The sequence below is a fragment of the Macrosteles quadrilineatus genome, unplaced genomic scaffold (assembly GCF_028750875.1).
Source record: "Macrosteles quadrilineatus isolate MER2022 unplaced genomic scaffold, UCM_ALF_1.0 Scaffold_6__1_contigs__length_79288215, whole genome shotgun sequence".
Lineage (NCBI taxonomy): Eukaryota > Metazoa > Arthropoda > Insecta > Hemiptera > Cicadellidae > Macrosteles > Macrosteles quadrilineatus.
The window spans coordinates 578759-591163 of NW_026542599.1; the positions used below are offsets into that span (position 1 = coordinate 578759).

Consider the following 12405-nt stretch of genomic DNA (forward strand, 5'->3'; position numbering starts at 1 on the left):
TCTTGAAATCCCCCCTACCCTCCGGTTAGGTAGTTTTTAGCGCTAGTCGCTGGTGCCAAGGACAAAGTCAAATACCACCCCCTCGCTCTCATGTACTACAACGCTCACAGTGGAGGAAGACCCAGAGCCCTCTGCGATAGGAATTACACATTGCTCGTTTCTCTGGCTCTGCTTTGACCATCACAGGTCTATTTCAGGCACAAAATACTAGAGGTGAAAGAACACGGTTGTCCCATAAATGAGTATCTTCTGTATCTTACTTCTCTATGCTGGGCCTGGCCTGAGCCTAAAACCATTGGCCAGTCCTCAGGTAGAAGAAGCTCAGGGGTCAGGGTCAGGTTCTATGGTACAGACTATATCCTACAGAACAAGCAAACACTCATCTTAGTCTTTTTGTACCAGCTAGATGGTCAGAAAAAGAATACTACAATAGCAAATAGGAAGAAGTAAAAAGAATTGTTTGTAAAAAAATGTTTTGCAAATCTACCTGGCAACCATGTACAACATTTGTTAGAACAGTTAGAAGTATATTAGGTTCGCCTTTATGATCATTGATAGTACTTACAGTGGGGGTGGTCACAGAGAGGGTACAACGCCACGTCGTCCAAACCAGCTCCAATTATTCCTTCTACAAGTCTTTCCATGAACTCTTGCACCTCACTGTCATTCTCTGAAAAAACGAGAAAGAGGATAACTACAAACTCTTAGAGTATCAACCGCCAATGTTGAAGACAATACTACAAGCTTCTATAAACAACTACCTATGTGAGTGTAACCCAACAACCTCCCCCCCCCCTTTATTTCACAAACCTTGAATTTTTACTTGATGGATAGAGTGGATAGGTACTCCACCTCTGTGATGGCGTTTGAACATCTCCTCATATGGGAATAGGTTCATACTTCCTTCATGCTATCGGCTATCTGATCTATAAACGTTATCGCTCAAAATAGAAATCATAACACACAAAGAGTTGTTGATCATTGTTGGAACACCTTTGAAACACTGAGAGTATGGACTCACAGTGATACAGAAGACAGCTATGTTACTACCAATGACTTCAAGCAATAAATGCTTAGCCTTCAATGTAGGGTAAACATGTGAACTGGTTGAAGCGTCTGAGTTTAGCTAATGATTTAAGTTTAAAGTGTCCATTGCCATTGTTTGTGTTGCTAGTTGTTAGCGTCTCGGACTTTGGTGCGGGAAACGGACAGAGGAGCGCAAGTCGTAAAACTGTCAACCCCTCGGCCGAAGAATTCGTCGGGGGTAGGACCAAGGAGCGCAGATGTGCTTGCGCTCCTCGGTCCGACCCGGGCAAGAAACTAATCCCCTACTTACGAGGGTTGAACAAGACAATGCTTGCGAGTAAATCCCATTAGTCGCGCTTCACTGACTACACCATTGATTTGGGCATATTTTTCCAGCGCAACTTATTACCAAACTAATGTTGTATCAACAAATTACCAAACCGTACACTTTCACTTTCGAATTTAAATTGCAATATAAAAGCTGATCCTTCAGCTGAATGTTGAACCACATTGAGATTTTGTTTATAAAACTGTTAATAAAAATGTATGTAAAATATGCTACGTTTTGATAATTGCGATTTGGATAAGGTAGGCGACTTGTGTCTTCATGGTGTGGATCTAAAATCAATCAATGGAATTGATTGTAAATTAGTAAGTTTATTCAATTTTAATAACAGCTTTAAACAAACGTAATCTTTGAAAAGAAAAGGGTATTGCATCGTTAGTTTTACCTTCAAAAATGTGTTGAACCCTATTAAAATTAGTAAATTTGCAATGGGTCCCCTCGTTATTAAATACTAGCAGAACACCCGTCCTTCGTACGGGATTGGCATATATGTATAAAATGCTTATTGCAGTTATACTCAAGCTTTGCGTTTGCAATGGGGGGAGGACACAGTTTGATAAAATTTGGTTCATAAATTTACGGTAAGATATAGTATAACACATCTACCATTGCCATAATTTTCTACCACTGCACCTAAACAATAGAAAAAAATATTATCAAACATTCGCACAATATCACAAATTATTCATTAAATTAACAATAGTCGGAGAAATATAGGATATGACCTTAAAAAAATTGCAAGAAAACGTTTTATGGTTTTATTTTGTAGAGTTGGGTTTGCAGAATGACATACTAAAATTTGCCAAAAATCGGTGCACGAGAAAACCACTAAAATCACAATTTAAAATGGCGGCTTTTTCCAACATTGGTCAAATTAAAAAAACATATTTCACATGCATTTGTTATGCACATTTTTTAGATATTGACTTGGGACCACCGCCTGTATTTATTGGGTGGTTAGTACTTCATTTTGATAGGGAACATGTTTTTGGCCGCCATCTTGGATCCGCCATATTGGACATAGATAATTTTTTTTCAATGTAATGATAGTGTTGTGACACATCATTATCAACTACATTTTTACACTGATTCCAATGCCGAAATCCGTTTTTAAATATCTTTACTCATTTAGAAGATATATTCAAACGAAAACTCTCCACCATACATTTCTTATGGACGTTTCGTAGTTTGATAATTGTTTTAAAATTATTTTTCTTATATCTCCAGTTCTTATTGACGCTTGTAGTTCGTTCTAGGCTTAAAATATTCAGTAATGTAAGGGCTTTCATTTGAGCTCTTGATCATTAAAATCAGACGAGTTAAAGACCAGTTAAACATTACAGTTAAACATTACAGCATACTTACAGTTTACCGTAGCCCATCCATGAATATTGATTTGTTTTTAAATGATCTAGAAACCTACTGCATTACTACCAACAATTCAAATACTCACATTTTCATGGGTGATATAAACATTGACATTTTACCAGAGTCAAAACAAACCAATCTTAAAGAGGTTTACTTAAATATAATGTATTCAGCGGGTTTTATTGAATTAATAAATAAACCTACAAGAGAAGTTAACAACTCTAAAACTTGCATTGATCACATTTTTGTCAAACACTATGACTGTAACAAGCTGACTTCGTGTGTACTTACAACTGACATAACTGATCATTACACTCTTATAGCAAAAATTGAACTTGACAACATTACAGCTCAACCCGAAACCTGCAACATGTACTTGGACTCGGGTGTTCTGAGTGGCTTGATGGCGGTCCAGTCGTGGGATCACGTCCTTGCACATCAGGATGTTAATGATTGTTGTGACGCATTTTTAAACACATTTTCTAGTTTAAAACTTAAAGCTATGCGTGTAATAAAACCCACCTCTAGATTTAAGAAATTAAAGCCATGGATAAACACAGAGTTAATATTTGCTATTAGAAAACGAGATAAAATGAGTAAACTGGTTAAAGCCCGACCTTTTGATGAGCAATTAAAATTTCAATTTCAAGCTTTTAGAAACCAGTTATCAAATAAAATCAAAACTACAAAACAAAACTTTTACAGAGAAAAAATAACAGCCTCTGTTGACAACCCCAGATTATTTTGGAAACATATAAATGAATTTAATGGAGCAAATATAAAGAGATGCAATTTTCCTGTTTCACTTTTCCAGCAACCGTCAGACTCAAGTGGAGGGGGTTTGGGGGCGGTGGCTAACTCGTTTAATGAATTTTTCTCTAGTGTTGGTAATAGGTTGGCGAGCGAGTTGCCACCGCCCGTGGGTCCGCCACTGGTCGACGATGCTTTGTTCAGTGTAGGACAGGGGCGTGAACTGCGACTGGAGCCTGTCTCTGACAGTCAGTTGGCTGAGTGTGTGAGGGAAATGCGAGGCGGTTCTGCTCCCGGGTTCGATGAATTTCCAGCCAAAATACTAAAAAATCATCTGCAAGACATTTTACTACCTCTCAAACATCTTATTAACTTGAGTATTACTTCAGGCATTTTTCCAAACAGATTTAAAATAGCTAAGGTAATTCCTCTTTATAAGTCCGGGCAAAAAAATGACAAAAATAATTATAGACCAATCTCATTGTTAAGTGTATTATCTAAAGTGTTAGAGAAATGTGTCAAAATTCAACTCCAAAATTATTTGGATGAACATGGAATTTTATCAGAACAACAGTTTGGGTTTAGAAAAGGTAAAAATACTACTGATGCACTATTTCTTATCAATAAAACATTAATCGAGTCAGTGAATAGAAATGAAAAAATACTAATTGCATTCATAGATCTTGCTAAAGCGTTTGACTCTATTGATAGGAAAATTCTTTTCAAAAAGTTAGAATATTTGGGAGTAAGGGGTTTAGCCCTGGCATGGTTTAAAAGTTATTTAAGCAATAGGACTCAAGTAGTATCAATTAATAACGTAATTAGTGATCAAATGAATGTAGATTTTGGAATTATTCAAGGTTCTACAATGGGGCCCTTATTATTTTTAATTTACATAAATAACATAGATAAAATTGATATTTCTGGAAAAATATTCTTGTTTGCAGATGACACAGCAGTAATCTTTAGGGCACGTACTTGGGAAGAGGTTTTTAATATTGCATCATCAGAATTACAAATTTTAAAAAGATGGTTCTCAGAAAATATTTTAACAATGAATGTCAGTAAAACAAAATGTTTGCCTATCGCACTTCGTCCCGCTAGCGAGCCGCCCGCCGAACTCAGACTAACCTTGCACTCATGTGGCACCGCAGGCAGCGATTGCAACTGCCAAATTATTGAAACTGTGTCGCAGTATAAATACCTGGGCATTATAATGGATTCTAAATTGAAATGGGAAAGCCATATAATTTTTTTAAAAACAAAGCTTAGAAAAATGATTTATGTTTTTTATCAATTGGGTCAAATTTTACGACATGACGAAATTAAAAGAATTTACTACGCATACGTTCAATCTCATCTGCAGTATGGTTTAATAGCTTGGGGAGGGGCTTATTCATCGGTAATTGAACCTTTGTTCGTAATTCAAAAATCAATAATTAGAGCTGCGTTAAGAAAACCGAGACGTTATTCTACTGATCATTTGTTCAAAGAATCTCAGCTTTTATCAATAAGGCAGCTATATGTTAAAGATTTATTAGCTTATTCATACATTCATTTGGACCTTATCGCCTTGCCCGTAGTTCATAACTATCATACCAGAAACTCAGTGATGATAGGATTACGGGTACCAAGAGTTCTCAAATCAATCAATTTAACAAATTCCTTTTACATTGCTAATTGCTTGTTGCGTAATATTCCTTCAGAAATTAGGGACCTGCGAGTGTCACTGAGTGTATATAAGAGGGTTATCGCTAATTGGCTGATGGAGATAGGCCTTGACAATACAGAGTCGCTTATCAGCCCAGAATATCTCGTTTAGACCTAACCAACTGATAACTGGACTATCTATTGTACCTTCTACAGCACTCTTTACTTGACGGAATCTACGCCTCAGTAAAATTGGGAATTGAAAAAAAAAGTTATTGAGTTGCACATTGTGTATGGTTATTAGGTTGTTATAATTATAATTGTATATTAAATTAAATTGTATGCTTATTTTACCAAGTAATTGTTTTTTTTTTATTCTTTTTTTTATGTGTAGTGAAGTGTGAAGAACTTTTATTTTGATGAAGCAGCCAGTAAGGACTCTATCACGCACAGGTCATTGTGACCCATGTGATATTTTTATTTCTTAATGTATTTGCTGCAAAATAATGTGTATAAATAAAGAATTTCTCTCTCTCTCTCTCTCTCTCTCTCTCAGTTACAAACCTCAGAACAATATTAAATTTAACTTTTTAGAAATATATTTTTATTAAAAGATTTATAACTCGGGTTGTTAATACGTCACCAAGATCTTTCTGGTCTCAAATTACTCAGTGAATGTTTAGCTTTGATTTTATTAATCACTAAACAAAATCTGACAATTTTAAAATGAGTAATGGACCATAATTTAACATTAAAATGTATTTATATTGAAATTTGTCTTTAGTTAAAGATGTATATCCCCAATTCTAAATAACTCCCAAAACTCTTTATAGTCTTAAATAATTCGCCAAATTATTGACTTTTATTTAAGCTATGGATTACTTTCCGGGAGTTATTAGGGTTGGGGATATATGTCCTTAACTAAAGACAAATTTCAAAATAAATACATTTTAATGTTGAATTAAGAACCATGACTCATTTTAAAATTGTCAGATTTTGTTTAGTGATTAATAAAATCAAAGCTAAACATTCACTGAGTAATTTGAGACCAGAAAGATCTTGGTGACGTATTAACAACCCGAGTTATAAATCTTTTAATAAAAATATATTTCTAAAAAGTTAAATTTAATATTGTTCTGAGGTTCGTAGCTGGTCTTTAACTCGTCTGATTTTAATGATCAAGAGCTCAGATGAAAGCCCTTACATTACTGAATATTTTAAGCCTAGAACGAACTACAAGCGTATAGAACTGGAGATATAAGAAAGATAATTTTAAAACAATTATCAAACTACGAAACGTCCATAAGAAATGTATGGTGGAGAGTTTTCGTTTGAATATATCTTCTAAATGAGTAAAGATATTTAAAAACGGATTTCGGCATTGGAATCAGTGTAAAAATGTAGTTGATAATGATGTGTCATAACACTATCATTACATTGAAAAAAAATTATCTATTTCCAATATGGCGGAACCAAGATGGCGGCCAAAAACATGTTCTCTATCAAAATGAAGTACTAACCACCTAATAAATACAGGCGGTGATCCCAAGTCAATATCTAAAAAAATGTGCATAACAAATGCATGTGAAATATGTTTTTTTTATTTGTCCAATGTTGGAAAAAGCCGCCATTTTAAATTGTGATTTTAGTGGTTTTCTCGTGCATCGATTTTTGGCAACTTTTAGTATGTCATTCTGTAAACCCAACTCTACAAAATAAAACCATAAAACGTTTTCTTGCAATTTTTTTAACGATCCCTATGTAAGTTTGTTTAGTTTGCTTGGACTACAACTCAAACCTAACTGTAAACAATCCTACTTTGACAATTCTCATTGTGTATCACAGCTTTTTGTAGCTGCTTAGTTCAAATTAGCTGTTGTCATATATGCAAAAACAAAACAAAAATAGTGCTGCACCCTGTTGGGAAACCCTATAACTTTTTAATGCTATTGCATATTATAGAACCAACTTGTAAAGTTGAAACAGCTGACTAAATTCTTCCCTTTAAATATGAATACTCATAAGGTTACATGGGGAACTACAGAGCCACTGGGGCGGAGCCCGAAAGGATTTTTGAGATAAGAATATGCCTAAATGTTAATCGGGAATGTGAACTATCATCATGCCAAATTTCAGTCCAATTCGTCCAGTAGTTTATGCTTGATTGAGCAACACACACAAAAACGCACAAACTCAAAAACTTTCAGATTTATAATATTAGTAAAATAAAAAATTTTTATGCAGGAATGGTTTGTAAAATCCTGTTAATATAAATCTATGAATACAATTAATTGCTTTCAACATGTACTCACCATTGATAGAAAACAAACCTGAATTTTACATCTTAGTTTTAGGCCTATAGGTAATTTCAACGGACAGAAACCATATATTCTTTATGATATATAGAACGCGCCTATCCATTGAAGTATTTTATTTTTCCATTGATTAATAAATATAAAAGGTAATCAAAATTATACATAAAAATACGGCATTCAAGACTATTTTGATACATGCTTCTTTTAACTTCTCGAATATAACATAAATGGAACTGCCTATATCATATTATACAGTATACAAAATACAAGATTATTTACAACAAACACTTATTAGACGATAAGTAAACAAGGTAAATATAAACAATAAAAAGTTACAGTGAACATAAATATGACACAAAAAAATTATTACATTACAATAAAAAACAATATTGCATTCAAATATAAACAAAGCTACTTTGGAATTGTGAAAAAGTTTAAAAAAGAAATATAAAGAGTTAAGAGGACATGTTTTTTTAACAATATCAATTAGACTCTAGTTATTTGAACTTAAATATTGATCCTACAAAACTGACCCGAGTGACCAGAAACACCAAAAACTGGAATGGGCTGTCGTGAAAGGGAAATCTAAGAAATTGCAAATGAAATCCATTCGGAGTAATGTAGGGGATTAACGGGACATCAATGTAAGATCTTCACTCATAATTCCTTTACATTTCCAAGTATTGACTGTTTATAATTTGTACCAAACAATAGGTCGAATAGTTTGTACCAGATGCCTACGACTACAATTTTCAACAGGTAGTACTTTCACCATTCCCAGTAATAAAATCATTGTTTGTTCATCAATTAACAATGAGTCATATTGTGTTATTGTTCTAATACAAATGAGAAAAAATCACCAATTATTACTGTCCAAACATTTTAAAAATCAACCCCTGCGTGATAGAGCAGGCAGGTTATTGCCCCTAATGTATTTCAAGCTACAGTACAGAAAGAACGACAATAACTTAAGATTTATAAATCTCTTATTTGATTCTAGACTCAAAAGAATTATCATTATCATTTTCTTCATAAATTATTCTATTATATTTTTATAAATAATTTACTTCGCAAATGGTAACACTACTTGAATTAAGACCTTGTTTTAATTTCTATTATAGTTTATCTTTTTTAGAAATCCGTCCAGAGTACATGCTGGTTACTGTTATTTTAATTTATCATTAACATAGAGTAATTATGTTTATGTTTATTCGTAATCCGGAGGCTATAACATCTACCTATAACGATGCTTAAACCATACTTGGGAAATAGCCAAGTAAATTCTGATTAAACGAATTTGTGCTTGTCTAATTAGTTAGGAATAATTAATTATAGGAACTTAAGGGTAAAGGTTTTCATTAGATAAAATTTTACGTCGGCAATAATACAGAAACGAAACGAAACGAAACAAACCCATCGATTTACTTTCAGATATTCCCAACAATATACTACTACGACAATATACTTCCAGAAAACCTAAGTAATTCTTATAAAAAAGTATTTTTAAGTTTAGACAAAGCCTATGTGAACAACACTACTTTTTGAAGTAAATTTAGCCCAGGTACATTGTAATTTGGCAAATATCACGTTCAGCAATAGGCTCACCCACCTAAGCCGGAAATGCACAACATAATATGTTGTTCTTAAGAATTACTTTCAATAATGGTATGCGTTGCTTCTAAATAGTACGAACGTCCGGTAGTATATTGAGTCATTCAATATCCTAACTCAACCACGAGAGAAAATTTCAGGAGTTTCCGCAGGACAAAGGGTGAATCACGGGTAGAGAGAGGATCAAGACAAATTATGTACAATCATGCATGTTATAAGCAATAGTCGTCATGCCTTCAAAGCTATTTTAAAATTATACAAACTGTACCTGCAAAACAAAATACTGTACATTATTTAATAATTCTGAAACGCAGAGAGAATGTTTACCTGTCTCACATAATATAATATGATTTTAATCATAATAAAATAATGAAAATTTAGTTCCGTACTATTTAGTGATAAATATTTAATTTGTATTAATCTGCACTTAGAAAAATATGCAGTTTGTTTGTATTTAAAATGGGCTGATTAACGTCGGACAAAAACAAATTGTTTTTAAGATAACTTTTTCGAATACTTCATACAGTATCTTGCATTGTCTCTGTTAAAAGTTAAAATATTTATAGTTTCAAAACTACTCCTTTCATTTTCACTTTTAAGTGGTATATTCAGTGAGGAGTAATTTACTCGCAGGGTCGACCTAGCCATTGTCTCTTTTAATCCGTATAAGTAGGGGATTAGTTCCTTGCACGGGTAGGACCGAGGAGCGCAAGGTACCTCTGCGCTCCTCGGTCCTACCCCTACGGTTTTTATTTATGACCCCCCATTAGAGGAGGTATTGTGCGCTCCTTGGTCCGCGAATCCTTTGGTGCACCCTCAATAGGCTTGGACTGATTTCCCAAAAAGCGTTTGAATAACATACACACTCTCTCTCTCACCTATAAAAAAATTCCATCTGTGTAGACAAGAAAAAAACAGCCGGAAAGTGCCTTAAGCGTTTTAATAAGTACTGGTAGTCCAAATCCCTTCATAGCATCTTTTTCAGTGACAAACCAAAAATAAACAAGCGCTTTAAGGTAAATTTGTTTAGGGAGAAAAAAAATGTTTGATAGCATCAGCTTCATGCCAATTTTCATTTTGGAAGTACCTTTTGTCATCCTATAACTCAGTTCTGCGCCATTCTTGCATCTCAAGCGACATCAACGAAGCACAACAACAAATTATCTTAACACTAAAATATAAACATCAACTCAAACCACGGGAAAAATGTAGCATTGACAGTGAACCACAATCAGGGAAAAGGTGTTTCAAGATATTCTCATGACATTCTAATTAGTTAGACTACCAGGATAATATGAAGCAACTACTCTCTCTAGCAATTGAGCTGGTAAGTGGTCCCATCGGTGTTCCTCAAGGTTCAGCTCTCAGAGCTACACTAATCATTGTAAATACTTGATAATTGACTCTAGTTAGACTGGTTAGGTTAGGATTCTTTAGACAACCTCTAAATAGCACAGTCTGATGGAAAATTTATATTTACGCATATACGTAGATAATTTACATTAAATTTGAAATAATAAAATTATAGCATGTAAATTTGAATACACAGTAGCCTAACTAAAACCATCAACTTTGAATAGTCCATAGATAGACTTCTCAGCATATATTCTAAAATTTGGAGCATGTTTAATGTGAGTTTCTTCTCGGTAATCTTTAGACAATTCTGACGTTGCCTCTAATGTTTCCCAATTATCTTTAGGTGAATTTTACAGCTCATATTTTTCTCTGGTTATAATGATGTACAGGACAATTAATCAAAAGTTTACAAATAGGTCTTTTACTTTCCCAATAGGGAAGGAAGCTGTTAACGAAGGTGGAAGAGACCTAAACCCGGGATCGATTTATATTTTCATTTTGATGTCTTCAGAGGTCACAAGAAACTTAAACCGTAAAAAGCCCCCACGTGTTTGAAACTTTAACTTAAATATTGTCTCCAGCTCTCGGCTGATTCAGTGTTGACGGATCTGTAGAAAAGTATGCTCAATCTATTTTATACCTGAAAGGCCAATAAAGTGTATGGTTACAATCAAATTAAAATCTTTACCATTAAAATCAACACCTAAAAATAGGCTATACAATTATTGAAAATAGTATGTTGAAAAATGTTATAGTTATTTTATAGTTATAGTTTTATAGTTTTTTTTTATCCTACAGTACTTCAAAATTAGGAATAATACCAAATTGAATGTATGAAAATAAAGGAAAGTTCCTTAGACCATTAACGAGTAGGTTGTTTATCACAACCGAACACAAATAAAAAACTTCCAATGTTCAGCTTAATTACAATACCATATTGTATCAATGGAAGGACCAAGGATACTGATGCAACAAGTAAATTAACCTATGGATTAATGCTATGTAGGAAAATAAGCTTTTCTAGAATTTTCAATTTCTTTGGTTGGTTAGGTGATTGTGTATTAGATTAAAAATGTGCAGCCTTAATAAAATTCATTGGGAGCTACTTATATCATTAAATTATGCCAAACCTGCCATTTGTCATATTTTGTAGTATTTTATTCATTATCATTCAATGAAGTCGTAGACCCAAAGATGGAATTAATTTGGAATAAATATTCAGCCGTGTGTATGTTGTATTTCAAAGGTGGTTGACTGGGAGGACTTCGAGTTGACTTGTATAGTGAGAGAGGAGATATACTTCCAGCCTACTTTTGTACAAATTAAATCTTAGGATGAATTGCATTTAGTAGGGTAAGAGATTAATTGAGTTATCGCAAGTTGTATCAACATTGTGTGCATCTTATGCATATATAATGTAATATTAATGATTTGTATTATAGTGATGCAAACCTGTAATTTAGAAAATCAATATCCCTATTGAGCTTTTAGGCTGAGCATTATCTTTTCTACTAACTCAAAAAAATATCTTTATTCAATATTTCTCTAACAGATCAAACTCATTTGGAAAACAAAATACCCCCGCCGCAGCAAACCTGCAGACTAAGCGAATTTCCATTTGCCTGATTGGATTTACACTAAAATGTCTCCTTAAAAATATCACATTTATTCCCTATTTAAATATAATCAGTTTAACACATACTTAGGTTTGCTGCAACAGGGAGGGTAAAAGTGTTTTTTATGTAAAATGGTATAGTTAGTAAGAAATAAAAACATTTTCTAAATTTGGGCAAAAATGTTAATAAACAAGCAAACTACAACAGTTTACTTATTCTCCATAAGAATAACATGGGAATTTTAAATTTACAATTTTTTGAAATTATCTCCATAACCATTAGGTGCATTATAACGCTTAGTATACTAAATTATTTGTTTTTTTAAGCTCTACAAAATAGTTTGGAAAGAAATTGCAAAATGTTATGT

At 33.4% G+C, this 12405-nt stretch overlaps 1 protein-coding gene across 2 annotated transcripts in view; it reads right to left on the reverse strand.

Moving 5' to 3' along the window:
• LOC128996119 (uncharacterized) overlaps window positions 1-12405 on the reverse strand; it is a 109451-nt gene that overhangs the window by 25590 nt on the left and 71456 nt on the right. For both annotated transcript variants that reach the window (XM_054421232.1, XM_054421231.1), the window contains exon 5: window positions 566-670. In XM_054421232.1, the coding sequence (XP_054277207.1) occupies window positions 566-670 (105 nt within the window). The remainder of the gene's footprint in view (window positions 1-565; window positions 671-12405) is intronic.